Below are 25,112 nucleotides of genomic sequence, written 5' to 3'. Positions count from 1 at the left end.
TATGTGTATCATATGAATACATGCACGTCAAATAATCAAATCTTATATACGTGCAAGGCACGTGCCTTTTACTAGTACAAGATAAACCGATTCTTCCCATGGTTGGTGGCCCGCCGCGACCAAGACGACCGGCTCACCGGAGGACTGTGTGGCACGTAGGATTAGGTCTATACATCATTCCCCTTGAACATCATGACATGTCCTTTTCACGTGCGCCATCACAATCTTACTCCGACCATCTCATTTAAATAAGTCGGGCACGGGCAGGGCCCAACCTTAAATAAATTGGCGTCGGTGCGAGGGAGCGTTGCCTTTGTAGCTAGCTAGCTACCTCGAGGAGGCTACGAGGGAAGGAAATGGCCGCTGCGACGGGCGTAGTCATGCTGCTGGCGGCGGCGCTGGCGATCCTCGCGCCGTCCACGCGGGCGCTCGACCGCGCCGAGTTCCCGCCCGGGTTCCTCTTCGGCGCCGCGACATCTGCTTACCAGGTTAGTTGGCGTGGAACTTTCAGTTGCTCCATGGCCGTCGTCTCTGTTTACCGCTCGATCGTTCGGCGCGAATGCATAACCGAGACCGTGATTTCTGGTTCCAGATTGAGGGCGCGTACCTGGAGGACGGCAAGGGCCTCAGCAACTGGGATGTTTTCACCCACACGCACTGTAAGTCATTTTCTTCCGATCGTTTCTGCTCTGGGTCCATCTATGTGTTCAGCTTAGAGCTGCTCGATCGATTCCCTCTCTTCTCTCTAACACAGAGAGAGACGGCGGCGGCCCTCCCGTGATGCCATGAACAGCAATTCTGCTTCATCAAAGTTCATGGTCTGTTAATTAATCCACCATGTATATGCTAACCATATATATACTGCCAGAAAATTATCGCCATGATAGCGTCCAAAAGAAACCTCTTTTTTTTGAGCTGGAAATGGGAAATATTCATTAACCTGAGCGCTCAGCGATCTCGCTAGCGATTAAACCAGAAACAAAGCTCGGGCTACCTCTGCCCAAACCACCGCACTCAGTGTTACTACAAGATCTTGGACAAAAAATAAAATCAAAATTCTCGAAAGAACTAATGCAGCGCCATATCTGATTGACTTTTGTGCATTTCAAGAACACTTGGCCACCATCTTCATCAACCCCATTGCACATCGGGCACCGCGTGTCTACATCCACTCGTTTTCGTTGATTATTCTATCGCGCGTTGGCATGCTATTGTGGCTAAGCCTCCAAACGAAAATTTTGACTTTAGCTGGAAGTTTCAGGCTCCATATTCTCTGCCAGAGCGTTGAGGATGCAGCCGGCACGGCGCTGATGACGAACTAGCGTCGTGGTGATGCTTTGCTTCTCGTAGACTTAAGCTTGAAGGATTCTCTTCCATCGAGAAACATCTAAAGTTGAAGCGGCATCCAGGGGCCGGACAGTTTAAAAGATTCGGCGGCCTTTTAATTGTCGTGTATGCAGGGGACAGTGAAAAGATTGTTTTCTGTTTGGGTTTAACTTACATTTCTGCCTTAGAGGAGCCAATTACATCGCGACAGTGGACCGACGGTGGAATCTAGAGAAGGGTCTTTTACGTGGTAGAGAAGGGTATTGTAGGATGGCAGATAGGGTCTTTTGTCGCAAGAGGGTCAGACACTTGTTCTAAATTACAGGGAAAGGGACGTGATGGCTTTTGGGTATATATATACTTTTTTCGAGGGGCTTTTGAGTACTCTGCGGTTCCATACATATTTGATATTTGTATGATGCAATGTTCTGCTCATCGAGTCACTCGACATCACTACTTCGTCTGATCCACTAATGCAATATCATCTAGCTTTATTCGTAATTCGTAAATGTATGTCGTATCTAGATACGTTTTAGTTTGTAGGTTTACTCATTTTGGCCCGTACCTAGTGCACTTAAAAATATCTAAAAGGTCTTACGTTAGTCAAACGGAAGGCTCGAAGTGAGTCTGGCTTTGAATTAACGAAGCCATCCACCGATTAGGAGTTACACCAAGAGTTACAACACACATGCGCCAAGCGCACAACCCAAACCACAACAAAAGACAACACTAAAAAGCAAGCCGAAGCGCCATTTAATCCATGAAGAGGGAGCCTTGTCTTCTGTTGCACCGAAGCGATCACAACCGAGTCCACGCCAACAAACCTCCACCGCACCAAGACTGCAACTCAAAGGGGGGAACTCAACGACGGGCCGGCCACCTAGCAGCTTGAGGAACCAAAGGAGGGAGGGTCTTGCGGCGACGCCTCCAAGAAGGTGAATGGCGCAAGATTGCGTCATCGTCGTTGGCAGAGAAGAACCTACAAAGTTTTCACCCAGACCCGAGAACCACCACCCATGGAGCTCGGGCTAGGTCCAGACCAAACACACAACATCATCTCTGGCATTGGGATAGGCACACCGGCAAGAGCTACGACCAGACTCCGACCTAGCGAAGCCCCCCAAGGCGCTAGGAAGGAAATCAGCTACCGCAGCAAACCGTGTAAAAGCAGCCATGCCGATGTTGCGGGAGGGCTGCGACACCAGCGAGAGGTCACACGGTGCTCCACAAGACACTACCAGAGAAGCTTACACGAAGCGAGGCCTCCAAGAGGAGCAGATTGAGGCGGGGGGATGGAGTCCATCATTTCGAACAGGAGGGCCATCATCGGAACGCCTTCAACAAAGGAACGGCACCCACAGGTGGCGCCGTCGCCGGCACAGGCCAGAGCCATGCGCTGCTTTCACCGAGGCCCAGACCTAGATAGAAATTCCTGACGCCGTCGTGAGGACGTAGAGCGAACAAGGCGGAGATCACCGCCGGGCCTCCAACCTAAGTCACACTATGGGCTAGCCCCAACTCGACTCATCCGCAGGAAACACGTCTTGGGCCGGGCAGAGGTTTCGGCCAGATCCAGATCTAGAAGTCCAAGTCCCTAGATTGGCGGCACCACGATGTCCACCATCCCCGGCTCGCGAGCACACCTGCACAAGCACGACCAAAATGGTTGAAGGGAGAACAGACCGCAGACGCTGGAGTAGCTGCAGTACTGAGCCGGCCTAAGGACCTCGTCCTAGATAGCTAGCAAGGACGCCGCCCCAGTGACTCCAGTATGGCGAGACGTCACCCAAACGACGCCCCACCGCTGGAAGCTCAACCAAGCTCCGACAAGCCAGAGCGGGCAGATCGCCATAACCGGCGCCGCCGGTCCAGTCCGAGCACGACATCAGCCGCGACGGATGGTGGCTGAGGAGGTCTATGCGTGCGACACCAACAGACAACGACCCCAAAACGAACGGGCCCGCTAGGCCCAGATCGGCCGCCGCCACCATGGGACACAGGAGCGTCGGGCTGAGCTCGGGCACCGCCGCCGCGACCGCCCACCTCGCCACCAACCACGGCGGAATCCGCGCCGTCCTGAGCCGGAGCCGGCGCCCTCCAACGCCGCCTGGTCGAGCCCGCCCCGTCGGTCCTCCCAAGCGCACGGGAGAGAAGGAAACCACCGCCACCAGCACCGCCCGGGCTTTGCCCGGCGGCTTCCACCGGCGGCAGCGGGGGGAGGAGGAGAGGGGATGGAGGGAAGAGGGTGGGGAGGACGGGGGCGTCCCGGTCGCCCACGGGGGAGGCGCACTCAGTGTTACTACAAGATCTTGGACACAAAATAAAATCAAAATTCTCGAAAGAACTAATGCAGCGCCATATCTGATTGACTTTTGTGCATTTCAAGAACACTTGGCCACCATCTTCATCAACCCCATTGCACATCGGGCACCGCGTGTCTACATCCACTCGTTTTCGTTGATTATTCTATCGCGCGTTGGCATGCTATTGTGGCTAAGCCTCCAAACGAAAATTTTGACTTTAGCTGGAAGTTTCAGGCTCCATATTCTCTGCCAGAGCGTTGAGGATGCAGCCGGCACGGCGCTGATGACGAACTAGCGTCGTGGTGATGCTTTGCTTCTCGTAGACTTAAGCTTGAAGGATTCTCTTCCATCGAGAAACATCTAAAGTTGAAGCGGCATCCAGGGGCCGGACAGTTTAAAAGATTCGGCGGCCTTTTAATTGTCGTGTATGCAGGGGACAGTGAAAAGATTGTTTTCTGTTTGGGTTTAACTTACATTTCTGCCTTAGAGGAGCCAATTACATCGCGACAGTGGACCGACGGTGGAATCTAGAGAAGGGTCTTTTACGTGGTAGAGAAGGGTATTGTAGGATGGCAGATAGGGTCTTTTGTCGCAAGAGGGTCAGACACTTGTTCTAAATTACAGGGAAAGGGACGTGATGGCTTTTGGGTATATATATACTTTTTTCGAGGGGCTTTTGAGTACTCTGCGGTTCCATACATATTTGATATTTGTATGATGCAATGTTCTGCTCATCGAGTCACTCGACATCACTACTTCGTCTGATCCACTAATGCAATATCATCTAGCTTTATTCGTAATTCGTAAATGTATGTCGTATCTAGATACGTTTTAGTTTGTAGGTTTACTCATTTTGGCCCGTACCTAGTGCACTTAAAAATATCTAAAAGGTCTTACGTTAGTCAAACGGAAGGCTCGAAGTGAGTCTGACTTTGAATTAACGAAGCCATCCACCGATTAGGAGTTACACCAAGAGTTACAACACACATGCGCCAAGCGCACAACCCAAACCACAACAAAAGACAACACTAAAAAGCAAGCCGAAGCGCCATTTAATCCATGAAGAGGGAGCCTTGTCTTCTGTTGCACCGAAGCGATCACAACCGAGTCCACGCCAACAAACCTCCACCGCACCAAGACTGCAACTCAAAGGGGGGAACTCAACGACGGGCCGGCCACCTAGCAGCTTGAGGAACCAAAGGAGGGAGGGTCTTGCGGCGACGCCTCCAAGAAGGTGAATGGCGCAAGATTGCGTCATCGTCGTTGGCAGAGAAGAACCTACAAAGTTTTCACCCAGACCCGAGAACCACCACCCATGGAGCTCGGGCTAGGTCCAGACCAAACACACAACATCATCTCTGGCATTGGGATAGGCACACCGGCAAGAGCTACGACCAGACTCCGACCTAGCTGTAAGGGTATTTTACCCTTATCCATTATTTTGGTATCTATGACACCGTGCTAGAGTATTTGGACTAATACATGCCTACAAGATGACTTTCAGGTATTAGCCAAAGAGGTATGATGGTGTAGCAATGGAACAAAAGGCAACGGGAGACCCCCCAATTCGACGAAAAATCAGCTAGTTTTTCTGAGCCAGGCCGGTCACAGATCCGGTCGGACCGGCCCTGGCACCGGGCAGCCCGGTCGCCAGCCGGACCCTGGACCGGTGCCATCCGGACGACATCCAGTAAAGAAACGAAGCCATCCGGCGCGCGTCCGGTCACCAGCCCGGTTTCGGACCGGCTGCTCCGGTCCACGGCCCGGTCTGACCGGGCGCCTGACCGAGCGGCCCGGTCAGCAACCGGTTTCTGCGCCTGTGACATCCGGGCCACATCCAGTAAGCCCAGAAGCCTGCCCGGTCAAGTCCCGGTCCCAGCTCCGGTTGGAAACCGGCCGGCCCGGTCTGTGGCCCGGTCTGACCGGGCTGTGGACCGGCCTGTCCGGCGCCAAATCCGGTTGACCGGGTTTCTCGAAGAATCTGCTGATGTGGCAAGTGACCAACGGCCGTATTTAGAAGAACACTATAAATAGGTCTTCTCCTACCTCTGAACAGTTAGGCACTACACTACAAGCTGTTCTTGAGCTCTCTCTCTCATACTCCATTGCTAGAAACACCAAAAGCCTCAGATCTCCCTCCTCCTCCACCCAAACTCAAATCCCTCCGGGGAATCATTAGAGGAGGACCCGATCTACCGTTCTACCAAGCCAAATCTCATTCCCCCTTGTATTCATTGAGAAGCTTGCTTCCTAGGGTTCCTTGGAAACCCTAGGTAGGCAAGAGGAGTCCGGAAGCATCCGGGCTGTGGATTTGCTCCGGGCAAGATTGTGAAGGTTTGGAGGCTACCTCAAAGTCTACCACAAGTGAGTGAGCTATTCCTTCGTGGGATAGGCTCCGGAGAATAGGGTGAGCCTTCGTGGCGCGGGGAATCCTTCGTGGGACCTCCACTCCTCCAAACGTGACGTACCTTGTTGCAAAGCAAGGGAACACGGGAATACATCCTCGTCTCCGCGTGCTATCGGTTATCTCTAACCGAACTCCTTACTTGTGATTTAACTGCCTGTGAGAGCCTTCGTGCTCGAGTTAGTTGTATCCTCATATAGGTTGCTTCACCTAGTTTGCATTAGGCTCATCTTTATATTCCGCAAAGCCTAATATTGCAAAGAAAGAATTAAAATTTGTAGAAACCTATTCACCCCCCCCTCTAGGTTTACCATCTCTATACTTTCAATTGGTATCAGAGCCTGGACTCTTATTAAGGGCTTCACCGCCTTAAGAGTGAGATGGATAAACTCTTCGAGGGTTTAGATGAAGACTCTAACCTTTCGGTTAAAGAGATGAAATCTAGATTCTTGGCATATGAGGCCGAGAAGAAGAAAAAGGAGGATGAGCTACAAAACCAAATGGCGTAAATGACGCCATGCTTAAGAACCTAATCTTGGGTGGAACTTCTAGTGGGGCTTCGGTCTCTAAGGAGTCCTACCATGATGTTAACTATAACTATCCTAGAAACACTTCACCCATGCCTCATATAAACCATAGTGGGACCGTTCCCCATTACGATGGAACTCACTTTCCACATTGGAAATCTGCTATGGAATCTCATATTCGCAGCTGCAGTGTGGAGCTATGGGAGCTCATTGTTCATGGATATCCGGAGCCACAAGATCCCACTCGGTTGACATCCACCGAGTTCTACAACCGTCAACTCAATGCACCCGCACGTGACAAGATTAGAAGTGGCATCAACCGCAAGCTTCTTGATCAAGTCGATGACATTGTCTCCGCTAAAGAGTTGTGGGATCGGATCGTAGTACTACAAGAGGGAACCGATTTGATCCAATCAGCTCTCTATGAGACCGCAAAGCAAGAGGCCTACCAATTCATGATTCGGGATGGAGAATCCATATTTGATGCCTATGCTAGGCTTGGTGCTCAAAGTAAGGGTCAAGGGACTTGGTGTTGAGAAGTACAATGACGGATTTGAGATGAACGAAGCCTTCATAAAATCCAAGGTCATTGCTATGATTGCCGTCAAACAAGAAGACACCAACCTTGGACTCAACTTGCAAATCATGACCAAGAGTGCCGATCTCAACTCCGATGATCTAGTCTCCTATGTGGCCGCCAATGAAAGCATGGCCAAAGCCGGGAAGAGGCTCAAGGCAATGAACCGTGTTGATGAAGCCTCACACAACCATGAAGCGTCACACAACCTTGCTCTCAAAGCTAGAGCCGACCATGAAAGCAAAGAAGACTATGAGATTGAAGAAGATGAAGAGATGACTTCAACTAGTGACATTGCTACCGACTTTGCTTTCTTTGCCAAGAAGTACAAGGCAAAGTTCCCAATGCTCCTCAATGACAAGAAGAAGAAGAGAACTTGCTACAATTGTGATGAAGATAACCACTTTGCAAATGAGTGCCCTTATGAGAAAAGGGTAGACAAGCCAAAGTTCATCAAAGGGGTCAAACCAAGATTGAAGCCGAACCCAATCAACGATCGGTACAAGAAGAACAAGGGAAGAGCTTTTGTTGGGGCCGAGTACTTGTCCGATGAAGAAGAGGAAGATGAGGAGAAGGAGGCCGGAGTGGCCGGTTTAGCATACTCTAAGCCCGGGTCACTCTTCACATATGACTACTCCAAAGATTACTCCACGGAGAATGATGTTGGCTCTTCCTTCATGGCAAGAACAACTCAAGATGATGACTCCGATGACTCTCCCTCCTCTCCAATCATTGGCTCTTGTCTTATGGCAAGGGAAACCAAGGTAATGGAACCTCCACCTTCCCTATCTAGTGTTCTTGATGATGAAAACGAAGATCAAGAAGAATTAACTATGCTTAAGGAACTCTATGATGTTAGATGCACCCTTCGTGGTGAAGCTCTTGTCAAGTTTGATTTCTTGATGGACTCACTCAAAGAAAAGGATGAGTCCATTGAGGAATTAGAATATCAATTGAATGAGAAGGAACGGAGATTCAATCTCCTAAGACAAGAGCTAAAAACCGAAAGGTGCATATCTCAAGGCCTTAAGCAACAAATTGAAACTTATGAACTTGATAAAGTTAAGGACCTAGAAACTATTGATAGGGCTCAATTATTGACCCAAGAGCTCAATGCTTCAAAGGAGGAACTTGAAGTTGCTCATGCTTCTCTCACTAGGGATCTTGACCACCTTGAAAGAGCTAACAAGCTTGTCAAGGATGAGCTCAAGAAACTTGGAGAGAATCATGATCTACTTCAAGAATCCTACAAAAGGCTCTTGGATCAATGAAGGATCCCATTGATGTTGAAAAGCTTGCTTGTTCCTCCATTTCCTTTACTAGTGAGCATGCTAAACTTGTTGAGGAACATGTTCGTTTACAAGAGGAACTTTCTTTGCATGTTGAGACCAATGCATATCTTGAGTCCTTGGTGACCAAATATGGTCTTGACTATCATCCTAATGAATCTTCTTGTGAGCAAGCATCTATTCTTGAGGAAAATGTTAGGCTAACAAAGGAACTTGCAAAGTTCACCACCGCCAAGAACAAGATGGGATTGGATGACCTCTTGAGTAAGCAAAGGTCAAACAATCAAAAGTATGGACTTGGATATACTCCCAAGTCTCACAAGAAGAACAACTACAAGAAGGAGAAACCCGCTCAAGATAAGAACAAGAAGGTCACTAACAATGGCAAAGCCTCAAAGGGCAAAGCCACTAGTGGTGCCCACACGGGGCCAAACGATCACTATGCATTATTTGTTGATTATTATGGTGATGTCTATGCTAACTATGTTGGCCCTCCTAATGGCTATGCTTATAGAGAGTACTCAATTTGGGTACCAAAAGATATTGTTGCCATTGCAAAGGAACCCATTAATCGATGGGTTCCTAAATCCTCTACTTGATCTTGTAGGGGTATTCCTCCGGTGGTCCAAAATGGGTGTTTGATAGTGGATGCACCAATCATATGACCGGAGGAAAAGGTGTGCTTGATCAATTCATTGAAGATATCCACAAGAAGTCAAGCATTACCTTTGGTGACAACTCAAAGGGAAAGGTACTTGGGTATGGCAAGGTAGCAATCTCTAAGGACTTGTGCCCTGAGACGGTTATGCTTGTTGAACACCTTGGCTATAACTTACTTTCTATATATCATCTTGCCGATGCCGGTTACAATTCATATTTCACTAAATATTATGTGCAAGTCTTTAGGAGTGACAATCTCAAATTGGTCCTTGTTGGATTTGTGGAGAACAACCTTTATGTGGTTGATCTCTCGAAAGAGAGCCCCTCCTTCTCCACATGTCTAATGGCGGCCAAGCATGACGAAGGATGGTTGTGGCATCGCCGCCTTGGTCATGTTAACATGAGGAATCTTAAACAACTCCTAAAGGGTGAACATATTGTGGGACTAACCGGTGTTTCTTTTGAGAAAGATCGTGTTTGTAGTGCATGTGTAGCCGGAAAGCAACTCAAGAAGAAGCATCCCATCAAGAGTATTGTTACCACATCTAGGCCTTTGGAGCTCCTTCATTTGGACCTCTTTGGGCCATCACACTATGATACTCTTGGTGGAAGCAAGTATGGACTTGTCATTGTTGATGATTACTCAAGATACTCTTGGGTCTTTCTCCTTAAGTCTAAGGACGAGACCCATAGAGAGTTCATCACCTTCGCCAAGAAAGCTCAACGTATGTATGAATCCGAGATCAAGGCAATTAGGACCGACAATGGCACCGAGTTCAAGAACTACACTATGCAAGAGTTTGTGGATGATGAGGGCATCAAGCATGAGTTTTCGGCGCCATACACCCCTCAACAAAATGGTGTTGTTGAAAGGAAGAACCGGACTATCATTGAGATGGCAAGAACCATGTTGAGTGAATTCAACTCACCCCACAACTTTTGGGGAGAAGCCATCTCTACGGCCGTCCACTACTCCAACCGGCTCTTCCTCCGTCCCCTCCACAACAAAACCCCATACGAGCTCCTTACCAGTAACAAGCCTAATGTCATGTATATTCGTGTCTTTGGATGCAAATGCCTTGTTAAGAACAACAAAGGAAAGCTCGGTAAATTTGAAACTAGAACCATAGAGGGTATATTTGTTGGATATGCGGAGAACTCACGCCTATAGATACTACAACCGGTCCTCCGGGACTATTGAAGTATCTTGTGACGTGGTGTTCTTGGAGGATAATGGCTCCCAAGTGGAGCAAGTTGTTCCATGTGTTGCAGGTAATGATGTTGATCCATCTAGTGCCATCAAGCATATGGGCATTGGACACATCCGGCCCATGGAGGTTCATAACGATGATCAAGATGATGGAGTAGATGTCTCAAGCACGCCACAAGTAGAGCCTAGCTCAACTCAAGCCGAACCATCAAGTGCAACTCAAGAACCATCCTCCACTCAAGATGAGTCTCAATCCGAAGAACAAGAAGAAGATCCTCATTCCATGGAGCAAGATCATGATGACGATCAAGAAACATCCTCTACTCATGATCAAGCTCAAGTGGTCCCTCATGATCAAGTACTTGCAAGAGATGAATTCATTGATCATGAAGGAACCATTCGGAAGATCAAGGCCGCTACAAGGGCAAGTGACATGAAAGTGGATCAAGTCCTTGGTAGCATCTCAAGAGGAGTGGTAACTCGTAGACACCATGCATTACTTATCACTTATTGTCAACATCATGCTTTTGTGTCTAGTTTTGAACCACTTAAGGTACATGAAGCCTTGGTTGATCCGGATTGGGTAATTGCCATGCAAGAAGAATTGGAGTGTTTCACTCGTAATGAAGTATGGTCTCTAGTTGAGAGACCCAAGGATCATCGCATCAATGTCATTGGGACCAAATGGGCATTCAAGAACAAGCAAGATGAGAATGGCATTGTTATACGAAACAAAGCAAGGTTAGTGGCGCAAGGGTTTGCCCAAATAGAAGGTATGGATTTTGAGGATACCTTTGCACCGGTAGCCCGTCTTGAAGCTATTCGTCTTTTGCTTGCATTTGCATCTTTCCACAATTTCAAATTATATCAAATGGATGTGAAAAGTGCATTTTTGAATGGTCCCCTAAAAGAAACCGCATATGTGGCTCAACCCCCGGGTTTCGAAGACCCATGCCGACCCAACCACGTGTATTTACTCCATAAGGCACTCTACGGTCTCAAGCAAGCTCCACGTGCTTGGTATGAGTTCCTTAGGGATTTCTTACTACATGATGGGTTTTGCATGGGTACGGTCGATTCCACCCTTTTCACCAAGCGGGTTAAAGGGGGTGGCCTCTTTATATGTCAAATATATGTTGATGATATTATTTTTGGTGGAACTAACCGCAATCATAACAAAGCTTTTGAGCTATTGATGACTAGGAAATTTGAGATGTCCATGATGGGAGAGTTGAAGTTCTTTCTAGGCTTCCAAGTGAGGCAACTTGCAAAAGGCACCTTCATCTCTCAAGAAAAGTATGTGAAGGACATGCTCAAGAAATTCAACATGACCAATGCAAGTCCAATGAAGACACCCATGCCCGTAAAGGGGCAACTTGGTTCATGTGACGGTGAGAAGGATGTGGACATAAAGGTATACCGCTCCATGATAGGATCCTTGCTCTACCTTTGTGCCTCTAGGCCGGATATCATGCTAAGTGTAGGGATGTGTGCTCGTTTTCAATCCGCTCCCAAGGAGAGCCATTTAGTGGCGGTCAAACGGATACTAAGATACCTTGTTCTCACTCCTACTCTCGGGCTATGGTATCCAAAGGGGTCAACCTTTGAACTCATTGGCTATTCGGATTCCGATTGGGCCGGTGATAAGGTTGATCGGAAGTCTACCTCCGGGGCTTGCCAATTTATTGGCCGGTCATTGGTGAGTTGGTCATCCAAGAAACAAAACTCCACCGCCCTATCCACCGCCGAAGCCGAATACATATCCGCGGCATCTTGTTGCACTCAATTGTTATGGATGAAGCAAACCTTGAAAGACTATGGTGTGTCTCTTGGTACGGTGCCTCTTCTTTGTGACAATGAAAGTGCAATAAAGATCGCCAACAACCCGGTTCAACATTGTCGCACCAAACATATTGACATTCGCCATCACTTCCTACGTGATCATGTTGCCAATAAGGATATTGATCTCACTCATGTGGGAACAACCTACCAATTGGCGGATATTTTCACTAAGCCTTTGGATGAAGCCCGCTTTGTTAACTTGAGAGGAGAACTTGGTATTCTTGATCCTAAAAACTTGGATTGATTAACTTCTTGCACTATATTCTTGCATTTATCTTGCTATCTAGCTTAGAGGCATAGCACATATGGGGATAGTCATCTTACCATGTCTTGGTATGATGCATACCTATGTGTGCAACATAAATAGACCCAATGTCATTATATGGACCCAAGCATGTCTCTTCGAGGTCTCATGACATTTGCGCTTTCACATAGGGGGAGTAATCCCCCGCCCCTCCTTGAGCCTTCATTACAACTTGATTTGACTATATAAGGCCAAATGATCTTATTGCAAAAACTATTTCAAAATGCTCTTATGATTCTTGATATACTTCGAATCATGCCCATTGTAGCTATTTGTATCTTGTTTGCATTTTCACTCCAATGGGTATGCCTAGAGAACTTTGTGTTTTCCAATCCCATGTCTATGCTCATCTCATCATCGTCTATCTATCTATATGTACATGTCATCATATGAGCACTCACACACATTTACACAAAGAATAGGGGCAAAACGAGGCAAAATGACACATTTTTGGGAAAATTGTCTCTGGCCGGTCACTGGCCCGGTCGGACCGGCCTGTGCGCCGGGTCGTCCGGTCACTGGCCCGGTCGACCGGGTGCCCGACCGGCCGTGCGGGCTGTTATGTTTTGAAGAGGATACCCCTTGGGGATCTTCTTCCTCATTATCCCCCACCTCTCAAACCTCCATGGCCGCCGCCTCCACCATCTCCACCACATCCTAGGCACTTCCCACCACTAGATTCTCTCCAAACTTCACACAAACATAGATCGGGATCTCGCAAGCATCTTCACCAAAGCATTTGGTCCCTCTCAAGCTAGTTTGGGAGATCGTGGGGATTTGGTCCTCAAGTCTTCTTCACGAGTTCCTCTTGCTCACTTGGGCCAAGAGGACAATGTCTTCGGGTAAATCTTTCTCCCTATCCCTCTCCCTCTTGCTTTCCCTCTCCCATTGCCCATTGTTGAGGAAAGTTGAGAAAAGTTAGGGTTAGGGTTAGGGTTAGTAAGTCCTCATGCCACCTAGAGTGTCACACCCCTCCTATGCACATTGTTCACTCCCCTGGTATAATCTATGTTCAAGTTTGTGAGTTTTTGCATGATTTTGTGTCGAATTTCTGGGCAAACATCACAACTCAGCATGACCCGGTCTACAGCCCGGTCAACCGGCCTCTCGACCGGCTGGTCCGGCGCAGCGCCCGGTCAACCGGATGGCTAACCGGCTCGCCCGGTCTGTCGTCCGGTCGGACCGGATCCTGCGCCGGCTCGCCCAGCTTTTTTCGCATAATCTCGTCGAGACACTTGAACATAGGCTATGCTTTTGGCTTCCTCACATATGCTGATGACATGTACACTTACCTCTTTGCTATCCTCTCCCTATTATGCTGATTCACAGGTGATGAAAGGACTGATGCGGACTTTGCCCCTGCTGCCAAGAGAGGGAGGCGCTCCGGGGTTCCACCCCGGCGCTCTACTGGTCGTGCTCCTCAGACCACGGGTGGCAGCTCAACTGGGGGCAGAATCAAGAGATCTGCCAATAAGAGGAAAGATAAACAGGCAGCACAGGATGGTGATGAGGTCCTCCCAGATTTCCATGTTGGTAGTGTGCATATTGGGGCATGGAGAAGACTCAGAGAGTCCAACCCCTATCGCTTTGAGGAACCCACTTACACAGGGGGAGATCAATTTTTCTGGACCAACACACAGCAAGTCATGTGGGAAGAATTCTATGACTCCCGCGAGTACATGAAGAAAGGCACCATTGTTATGCCCAAGGCCATCAAGGATGTCATTGGAATGTATGAAGCCACCAAGTTCCGCTTTGTGGTTGCGACCTTGAGGCGGATGGGGTTGTATGATCTTATGTGCTTGACACCTACTGATGGGTGCTATTGTCCAACCTTGGTGAGACAGCCCACTGCACAGTCTTTTTCCATGATGATGCAGCTCGGACTATGACTTGGATGACGGGCAAACAGCAATACACTTGCAACTATCTTGATTTCTGTGAAGCCTTGGGGTTTGGTGGAGGGCGTACTTCTGGCTTCAAGATATATTCTCAGCAGAAGTTCAACCGTGGGGACATTGCTGGTTGCTATCCGCCGGAGCCCACACCTGGACCTCCCACCATCTCCGGGATGTACTACTCCTACCTCTTACTTGCCAAGCTCTTCCGTGAGACTCTCATCGCAAGTCCGGCGATACAAGTGAATGCCGTGCATATCATCTGAACTTGATGTACTACTGTCTCCCTGAGCACCGGCAACCTATTGATGGCTGTGATCTCATCTACTGCGAGTTACGGCGCTGTGTTCGCGAGAGGTTGACTCCTAACCTTGCCCAGTACGTTCAGCTGCTCATCAACAAGGTTGTGCCCGCACCTCTCAATACTTTAGGTGAGCGGGTCAGGATGGAAGCGTTCAAAATCCCTGCCCAAGGTGATAACCCGGATGTTCCTGAAATGATGCCTTCTGAGCACCGGTCCAAGGCACGCCATGACCATGCTAGCTCCAGCTCCTCTCGTCGCCCACAGCGTGGTGTCGCACGGTTCTTCTCTCGCTTATGGCAGATGTGCAAAACTACACATGATGTTGCACATCAAAGTCTCTCTTTGAACCAAGAGACAAGGAGGCGCCAAAATGAGTTCATGGCTGCTAGGAATGTGCCTATCCCTCCTCCTGGCCCTGAGTTGGAGCCTGTCCATGCACAAGACTGGGAGATGCCTCCTCTCACTGATGAGATGTTCCAACTTTGATCCTTCTCTGTACTTTGGTGGTAGATTTGCTCATGCACCTCCTGCTGATGATGATGATGAAGAGGATGATGACGGTAATCAGGATGATGATGAAGAGGATGATGATGAGGATGATGATGACGAGGATGACGATGGGGATGGTGATGGCAACTCTCCGTCCGCGGTGCCCCACTTCTATTGATGGGACGCTAGCATCTCTCCTCTTTTCTTCGCCTTTTTGGTGTTCCGATGCCAAAGGGGGAGAAGAGAGTAGAGTCTAGAATTACGGGGTTCTTTCGTTGTCACAAGCCATGGGAGTTGCTTTATTTGGATTTTATATGGCTTGTGCGTATTTGCTTTGATTTCTCAAGAACCATTTGCTACTTTGAATGATTCATGTATGGATATGTATGGACGACTATTATGTGTGCTACTCTATGTTAGGATAATTATGCTTTATGGATAATCATGCTTTATGCTTATATATGTTGATATACTTGTCCATACCATGCTTGTTTCCTAAAGATATTGGGGGAGCTTCTCATATTCCACAAATGGTGCACTTTGCATTCAAACGCAAACTCTCCAAGTGCACACATTATGGGGGAGCTGTCGTAATATCTTCTATGGAATCAAGGTTTAGAGCTTATCATAATATCTATGTGTTACTCTAGCTCGGTTTGTCATCGTATACCAAAAAGGGGGAGATTGTAAGGGTATTTTACCCTTATCCATTATTTTGGTATCTATGACACCGTGCTAGAGTATTTGGACTAATACATGCCTACAAGATGACTTTCAGGTATTAGCCAAAGAGGTATGATGGTGTAGCAATGGAACAAAAGGCAACGGGAGACCCCCAATTCGACGAAAAATCAGCTAGTTTTTTCGAGCCGGGCCGGTCACATCCGGTCGGACCGGCCCTGGCACCGGGCAGCCCGGTCGCCAGCCGGACCCTGGACCGGTGCCATCCGGACGACATCCAGTAAAGAAACGAAGCCATCCGGCGCGCGTCCGGTCACCAGCCCGGTTTCGGACCGGCTGCTCCGGTCCACGGCCCGGTCTGACCGGGCGCCTGACCGAGCGGCCCGGTCAAGAACCGGTTTTCTGCGCTGTGACATCCGGGCCACATCCGATAAGCCCGTAAGCCTGCCCGGTCAAGTCCCGGTCCCAGCTCCGGTTGGAAACCGGCCGGCCCGATACGTGGCCCGGTCGACCGGGCTGTGGACCGGCCTGTCCGGCGCAAAATCCGGTTGACCGGGTTTCTCGAAGAATCTGCTGATGTGGCAAGTGACCAACGGCCGTATTTAGAAGAACACTATAAATAGGTCTTCTCCTACCTCTGAACAGTTAGGCACTACACTACAAGCTGTTCTTGAGCTCTCTCTCTCTCATACTCCATTGCTAGAAACACCAAAAGCCTCAGATCTCCCTCCTCCTCCACCCAAACTCAAATCCCTCCGGGGAATCATTAGAGGAGGACCCGATCTACCGTTCTACCAAGCCAAATCTCATTCCCCCTTGTATTCATTGAGAAACTTGCTTCCTAGGGTTCCTTGGAAACCCTAGGTAGGCAAGAGGAGTCCGGAAGCATCCGGGCTGTGGATTTGCTCCGGGCAAGATTGTGAAGGTTTGGAGGCTACCTCAAAGTCTACCACAAGTGAGTGAGCTATTCCTTCGTGGGATAGGCTCCGGAGAATAGGGTGAGCCTTCGTGGCGCGGGGAATCCTTCGTGGGACCTCCACTCCTCCAAACGTGACGTACCTTGTTGCAAAGCAAGGGAACACGGGAATACATCCTCGTCTCCGCGTGCTATCGGTTATCTCTAACCGAACTCCTTACTTGTGATTTAATCGCACTGTGAGAGCCTTCGTGCTCGAGTTAGTTGTATCCTCATATAGGTTGCTTCACCTAGTTTGCATTAGGCTCATCTTTATATTCCGCAAAGCCTAATATTGCAAAGAAAGAATTAAAATTTGTAGAAACCTATTCACCCCCCCCCCCCTCTAGGTTTACCATCTCTATACTTTCACTAGCGAAGCCCCCCAAGGCGCTAGGAAGGAAATCAGCTACCGCAGCAAACCGTGTAAAAGCAGCCATGCCGATGATGCGGGAGGGCTGCGACACCAGCGAGAGGTCACACGGTGCTCCACAAGACACTACCAGAGAAGCTTACACGAAGCGAGGCCTCCAAGAGGAGCAGATTGAGGCGGGGGGATGGAGTCCATCATTTCGAACAGGAGGGCCATCATCGGAACGCCTTCAACAAAGGAACGGCACCCACAGGTGGCGCCGTCGCCGGCACAGGCCAGAGCCATGCGCTGCTTTCACCGAGGCCCAGACCTAGATAGAAATTCCTGACGCCGTCGTGAGGACGTAGAGCGAACAAGGCGGAGATCACCGCCGGGCCTCCAACCTAAGTCACACTATGGGCTAGCCCCAACTCGACTCATCCGCAGGAAACACGTGCTGGCTGGCAGAGGTTTCGGCCAGATCCAGATCTAGAAGTCCAAGTCCCTAGATTGGCGGCACCACGATGTCCACCATCCCCGGCTCGCGAGCACACCTGCACAAGCACGACCAAAATGGTTGAAGGGAGAACAGACCGCAGACGCTGGAGTAGCTGCAGTACTGAGCCGGCCTAAGGACCTCGTCCTAGATAGCTAGCAAGGACGTCGCCCCAGTGACTCCAGTATGGCGAGACGTCACCCAAACGACGCCCCACCGCTGGAAGCTCAACCAAGCTCCGACAAGCCCGAGCGGGCAGATCGCCATAACCGGCGCCGCCGGTCCAGTCCGAGCACGACATCAGCCGCGACGGATGGTGGCTGAGGAGGTCTATGCGTGCAGCACACCAACAGACAACGACCCCAAAACGAACGGGCCCGCTAGGCCCAGATCGGCCGCCGCCACCATGGGACACAGGAGCGTCGGCTGAGCTTCTGGGCACCGCCGCCGCGACCGCCCACCTCGCCACCAACCACGGCGGAATCCGCGCCGTCCTGAGCCGGAGCCGGCGCCCTCCAACGCCGCCTGGTCGAGCCCGCCCCGTCGGTCCTCCCAAGCGCACGGGAGAGAAGGAAACCACCGCCACCAGCACCGCCCGGGCTTTGCCCGGCGGCTTCCACCGGCGGCAGCGGGGGGAGGAGGAGAGGGGATGGAGGGAAGAGGGTGGGGAGGACGGGGGCGTCCCGGTCGCCCACGGGGGAGGCGACGGGAGCGGATCATCTCCCGGTCGCCCAGGTCTTAGGTTAGTGAATGGAGGAAGTACATAAAACAAACTATCAAAGAATAATTGTGCTCGAGTGGTTGCACAAGTGTGCTCAACTTCTTATCCTTTTGCTTCCTTGTATAAAGTCACATGTAGTTCTCCTGAAAGTTGACATGCACATCATATGATAATCTATTTTTTACAAGTTCTGAGGCAACTAATTTTATAACGTTAAACTCGATCCTGCTTCGCTCTAACGAATTTTGATTTCGCTCACTGCAGCGGGGAACATCGCGGATGGACGAAACGGGGACGTAGCAGATGATCACTACCACCGGTACATGCATGGTACAGAATCAGCACATAGACAATCCCCTGTACTATCTACGTTAGCTTTCTGAAAAGGCTTATATTTTCAAATGGGGATAATATTAACTAACTTCCATGCGATGCATCTTAGTTTTACCAATGTATTGCTGACATTGCTCTGAGCAGGAAGATGTGGAGATCATGCATAGTTTGGGCGTCAACTCCTACAGATTCTCAATTTCCTGGGCGAGAATCCTGCCAAGTATGCAGAAAAAAAATAATACACATCCACAAAGTACATGGATGTTTAACTATATATCGAATCAGTTCCTTGACAATCTCTCGGTTGAATCATCGTAGGAGGCCGGCTTGGAGGCGTTAATTCAGCTGGAATAGCGTTCTATGATCAACTGATTGTTGCACTTCTGCAGAAAGGTATAATCTCACACGCCACACCACGTCTTATTCTTCAAAGATGAGCTAGCAATCCTAAATGTTCACAAGAGAAAACAATGTCGAACAGGGATAGAGCCATTCGTGACGCTGCATCACTTTGATCTGCCACACGAACTGGAGACCCGCTGGAGAGTTCTCTGTTCGATCCCTATACCTTAGGCTTTGCCAGGGCACGCCACGGAAGCACTATGGGGTGCTGTGGAGGATCGCTGTTCCGCTCAAGATCAGGATCTTCCTCTGGCAGCTAGTGCGCAAACGCCTTCCCTCTAATGACAATATTCGTAGGAGGAGGGGGCCATCTTCGGGGAGATGTGCCCTGTGTGGAGAAATGGAGGATACAAACCACATCTTCTTCACCTGCGTCTTAGCCAGATTCATGTGGAGTGCGGTTAGAGAATTGCTGCATTGTTCTTGGAACCCCACGTGCTTGGCGGACGTCTATAGGCTGCTGCAGCCGTATAGAGGCCAAACTAAACGGGTCTACTGGATTAGCTGTGCGGCGCTGTGCTGGACCCTGTGGAACATTAGAAACAAATTTACCATTGAGGGGCGCTTCCCTAGTCAACCTGCTGATTGCATATACAAAATGTCTCTCTATCTACAGGTGTGGAAGCAAGTGGCTAGGAGACAGGACCGTGAGGCTGTGGAGCTGACCATTGACAGACTGCGCACGCTCCACACTTCCTCCAGGATGCAGACATAGCATTCTTCGCTGTCGCTATCTTATCTTCTATGTATCTGGACTATGCTGTGCCTGTGTGTTTGTGTTCTCCAAATGTTGGGGCATTTGAATGTGTTAGCTTGTGAGCTGTTACCTTCGTGTTATCGGTGTGAGTTGTATCTGGAACCTTCGGTTGTATGGTGTTGCTTTATTAATTTAAAGCCGGGCTCTGCTCGAGCCTTCAGTCTAAAAAACTGGAGACCCGCTACGGTGGCTGGTTGGGAGCTGGGATCCGGTACCTTCGAGACTCTGATTCACATTTGGCCATACTTCTAGCATGTTTTGATTTACCTTGTTTCAAACCTTCTTTTTGTTAGGGAGGAGTTCGATCACTACGCGGATGTGTGCTTCCAGGCATTCGGTGACCGGGTCAAGTTCTGGACGACTTTCAACGAACCCAACATGATGACCAGGCTGACTTACATGCTAGGGATGTACCCGCCCAACCACTGCTCCCCGCCATTCGGGAACTGCAATAGCGGTAACTCCCAATGGGAACCCTACGTCGCTGCTCACAACATCATCATGTCCCATGCCGCCGCTGTAGACAACTACAAGAAGAATTATCAGGTAGTAAAAGGCTTGCTCTTATGTAGACAAATTTTCTTCGCACTGCGATACCGTTCGGATGCATCTGAAATGGAGAGACGCATTTGTTTTGATCCACATGTGCTAGGCAAAGCAAGGCGGGTCGATCGGGATTGTGATTTCCATGAAATACTACGAGCCGCTGACGAACACCACGGTGGATATTCTTGCCGCAAGACGTGCATTGTCTTTCGAGATACACTGGTATACCAATTTTCCCCCCACCTTCTGCCTAGTGCAACTCTACGAAAATGGTTCACACCGATTTCACCGAGTTATTATGCAAGCAGAAAATAAGTTCACGGCTTTAATTTGCAAAAGGAGGGGACGTACTACGCGTGTTTTCATGTCTCTTTTTATGTCAATAGGTTTTTGGATCCGATATTCTTTGGTGAATATCCCAAAGAAATGCGAGAGATGTTATCATCAAACTTGCCAAAGTTCACCCTAGCAGAGAAGATATTACTGGAAAACAAGGTGGATTTTATCGGGGTAAACCATTACACCGCAATTTACGCCAAGGATTGCATCTCTTCTCCGTGCGACCTTAATACTTACGAGGGTAATGCACTCGTATTTGCTACAGGTCAAAGAGATGGTGTACAAATTGGAAAATCAGTAAGGAAACTGCTTCTATTATACATTAATGGTCATATTGTTCATGTTTCTTTTGTTGACACATTTGGTGTGATCGACCTTCTAGACTGCACTCGTCGGTTTCTATGACGTTCCAGAAGCCATGGAGCAGATCATCAAGTATGTCAATCAGAGATACGAGAACACACCTATCTATGTTACTGAGAATGGTGAGTAGCAAGGATATCACAAATTTCACACCGCTTTCAGTAGACTCCCCAAAGATTGTTAAGTCCCTTATCTTTAACAATGATCTTGTGTTATTGTACACTTCTTTTTTCATTTCAGGCTACTCGCAACACAACAGTAATAGTATGGAGGACATGATCAATGACGTTGGAAGAGTTAACTACCTGCGGGGTTATCTCTCATCTATCTCTTCGGCTGTCAGGTGGCATGCATAAACACATCGATATTTTCATAGGGTTTAGGGTTAATCATACGCATACACATTATACTTTTACTAGTGACACCTTACATAAAATAAACATGCAACAACTGCTACTAATATTGACTTTTTGACATGCTTATAGGAGAGGAGCAAACGTGCATGGCTACTTTGTGTGGAGTATCATGGACAACTTTGAATGGGTTTTTGGCTTCACCGTAAGGTTCGGGATGTACCACGTGGATTTCACAACACAAGAGAGGACTCCAAAGATGTCGGCAAAATGGTACCGAGACTTCCTCATGGGCTATGCACCACTGGGCGAAGTGCAGACTCTGAGAGCAGATTCCTGATACTTCAAGTGTTGTGGATTAGCATATCCATTATGTTTGGGTATAGGTACTAGAAGGACATGCGTGATTCGGTGCCCTTTTTTTTGCAGTTCTCATATTTTTTGCGTGAACTGTGTTTATTTGTCTTTGTGTAGGAGGAAATACTATAATTTGGATTCATCATAGTTCGGTATATATGGAATGTCATACTTTTCCGTTTAATACCAGTAAAGAAATGGAATCAATTTATATTTTTTGAACCATATTTACATAGACAAAATAGTTTTTTCTAGGAAATAAAGAGACCACATATTAAAAAAATTGTACTTCTAGGCAACATGATGCCGATGCATAAAATCAATAACAATTTGAAAATTGCCATCCATGGGTCAAAGTGATTGGGCAAGACAGTCCTAGCTAGAGAGGCCATGAGATATTCTCCTATTGTTTGGACAGATGATCCTCCGTATTTTATTTTGAAATCTTTAATTTAATGTAACCTTGTTTGCAATAAATAAGGTATGTTTAAGTTGTAAAAAAAGTGACTATGCTAGAAAAATCATTATAGTCAAGGAAATATAAAATAATGAAAGCCTTGTTAATGATTCTTTTTTATACACAATACACTTCTACCAGTGATACCTTAAATAAAAATTGCAACAAACGCTAAAAATAATGGAATTGCTGATATGCTTCTAGGAGAGGAGAAAACATGCATGGCTACTTTGTGTGGAGTGTCATGGACAACATTGAATATGTTTTTGGTTTTGCCGTAAGGTTTGGGATGTACCATGTGGGTTTCGCAACTCATGAGAGGACTCTAAAGATGTGGGCAAAATGGTACAAAGATTTCCTCACGGGACTCTGGGCCAGTGGACGCAATGCAGACTGTGAGATCACTTTAAACTTCAAGTGTCGTGGGTCAGCATATCCATTATGTATGGGTATACGTACCAGAGGGAGCTAGGTTGATACAATGCGCCCTTTTTTGCAGTTCTCGTACTTTTTTGCGTGATGTGCGCGTATTTGCCTTCACCTAGAAGGAAATGACCAGTTTGTGGTGAAAACATGCTTTTCTAGCTAGAAGTTGTTTTTTTAGTAAAAACTGTTAGCAATAATCTTGCCTAGTCTGAGTTAGAGTCAGTTTGTTTAGCAAGGTTTGGCTTGAGTCTAGCCAGAGTTCATGTCCGGCCGGGTAGGTTTACTAGAGTTTCCTAAGCTAGCTGGTTGTATATGTACTACTAGTTAGGATTAGTTTGAGTCGATGTAGGTTTTAGTTTAGCTCGTGTACGAGCTGGGTTTGTGTCCGGTCAGGTTTCGTGTGTTCCTAACTGAGTAGGTATAGTACGAGTTGGTTGGTTGGCCGTGTATATATACGCGGCGCTGTGTGATCTTTGTAACCAGAAGTTTTGACAGAAATAAAGTTAAAAAGAACGGGCACAACACGTGCCCTTGGCAATAAGATTTTATTGCGTGTGTTCGTCTAGTTTGATGTGATCGATCCGTGGGCGAATCCCAATAATTGGTATCAGAGCGAGGTCGAAGATTTGAAGGCACGCTTGCCCCGGGGAGGCGACCCTACTAGCGCCTCGGGGCGGGCGATCGTCGCTCAGCGGAGCGACCCGGAGGAGACGATGGGGTGACGTCATCGGCAAGGAGGTGGAGGCGGATGATCGTTGATGGGAGAGGTGGTGCCGAGGTGCTGGTACCGGGAGTCTCGTCAAGATCGTCGTCCGGGAGTTTCGTCAAGGTAGTCTTCGGAGGAGTCCGATGAGTCAAGGAGTCATGGGCGTGCAAGTTGGCACGTCGAGTCGGCGTCGAGTCTGTGAGTCGTCGTTGTGTCCAAGTGCTTGTCTCTGTGAGGATCTGTTGCAGTTGAAGCGTGTGGAGGTTGAGGGACTGTCCGGTGAGGGATATCACCATGGGCGAAGACGCAACAAGAGGATAGCGGGTAGCTGTCAGCGTGCCTCAACCAAGTCGTCTATGTGTCTCGACGAGAGGATCAATGTCAAGTGTGAAGGGGGTGGTAAACCAGTGAAGGGGAGTCTCTTTAATGAGGACCTGTCTCTACATGAGGCTGGAGTGGATGGTGTAGTCCACGAGGTAGTCGGCATGTATTGCGCTAGGGTGGACGTGTGTTCCACGGTTGCTAGCGTGGCTGGGTAGTCCGGATCAAGCTTGAGTTGTTCCGTAAATTCGCCAAGTTAAAATTGGGGAGAGCCAATTAAATTTGTCGTGGAGCGAGGCCTAGACAAGACGCAGATATGCAAAGGAGTCAAAATCGGAGAAGCACGGAAGACCAAGAGTCAAGATTAGGGAGAGATTGTTAGCAATAATCTTGCCTAGTCTGAGTTAGAGTCAGTTTGTTTAGCAAGGTTTGGCTTGAGTCTAGCCAGAGTTCATGTCCGGCCGGGTAGGTTTACTAGAGTTTCCTAAGCTAGCTGGTTGTATACGTACTACTAGTTAGGATTAGTTTGAGTCGATGTAGGTTTTAGTTTAGCTCGTGTACGAGCTGGGTTTGTGTCCGGTCAGGTTTCGTGTGCTCCTAACTGAGTAGGTATAGTACGAGTTGGTTGGTTGGCCGTGTATATTGATGGCGTGTATTTCACACGTTCGTTGGGCATCCCCAAGAGGAAGGTATGATGCGCACAGCAGCAAGTTTTCCCTCAGAAAGAAACCAAGGTTTATCGAACCAGGAGGAGCCAAGAAGCACGTTGAAGGTTGATAGCGGCGGGATGTAGTGCGGCGCAACACGAGGGATTCCGGCGCCAACGTGGAACCTGCACAACACAACCAAAGTACTTTGCCCCAACGAAACAGTGAGGTTGTCAATCTCACCGGCTTGCTGTAACAAAGAGTTAACCGTATTGTGTGGAAGATGATTGTTTGCAGAAAACAGTAGAACAAGTATTGCAGTAGATTGTATTTCAGTAAAGAGAATTGGACCGGGGTCCACAGTTCACTAGAGGTGTCTCTCCCATAAGACGAACAGCATGTTGGGTGAACAAATTACAGTTGGGCAATTGACAAATAAAGAGAGCATGATCATGCACATACATATCATGATGAGTATAGTGAGATTTAATTGGGCATTACGACAAAGTACATAGACCGTCATCCAACTGCATCTATGCCTAAAAAGTCCACCTTCAGGTTATCATCCGAACCCCTTCCAGTATTAAGTTGCTAACAACAGACAATTGCATTAAGTATGGTGCGTAATGTAACTAGTGACTACATCCTTGAACATAGCACTAATGTTTTATCCCTAGTGGCAACAGCACAACACAACCTTAGAACTTTCTCACATCGTCCCTGTGTCAATGCAGGCATGAACCCACTATCGAGCATAAGTACTCCCT

The 25,112-nt window shown here is 48.4% G+C and overlaps 1 protein-coding gene across 4 annotated transcripts; it reads left to right on the top strand.

Moving 5' to 3' along the window:
* Positions 1-302: 302 nt before the first annotated feature.
* LOC127335579 (beta-glucosidase 16) lies at positions 303-21,972 on the top strand. 4 transcript variants are annotated; one of them, XM_051362291.2, is made up of 13 exons: positions 303-488; positions 593-659; positions 18,603-18,668; positions 18,820-18,891; positions 18,990-19,064; positions 19,153-19,212; positions 20,014-20,041; positions 20,124-20,376; positions 20,483-20,598; positions 20,763-21,012; positions 21,098-21,200; positions 21,319-21,421; positions 21,564-21,972. In XM_051362291.2, the coding sequence occupies exons 1-13, from the start codon at positions 357-359 to the stop codon at positions 21,769-21,771; spliced, it is 1,533 nt and encodes a 510-aa protein (XP_051218251.1). In that variant the 5' UTR covers positions 303-356; the 3' UTR covers positions 21,772-21,972. The 4 variants fall into 4 exon arrangements, with proteins under 4 accessions (XP_051218251.1, XP_051218250.1, XP_051218252.1 ...); XM_051362290.2 differs by having other exon boundaries at positions 18,603-18,697; positions 18,816-18,891; XM_051362292.2 differs by having other exon boundaries at positions 304-488; positions 18,603-18,664; positions 18,816-18,891.
* Positions 21,973-25,112: the final 3,140 nt, after the last annotated feature.

This window comes from Lolium perenne, chromosome 2 (genome assembly GCF_019359855.2).
Source record: "Lolium perenne isolate Kyuss_39 chromosome 2, Kyuss_2.0, whole genome shotgun sequence".
NCBI lineage: Eukaryota > Viridiplantae > Streptophyta > Magnoliopsida > Poales > Poaceae > Lolium > Lolium perenne.
Note: the sequence above shows the minus strand (reverse complement) of the source record. Positions and strands in the feature narration are given on the sequence as shown.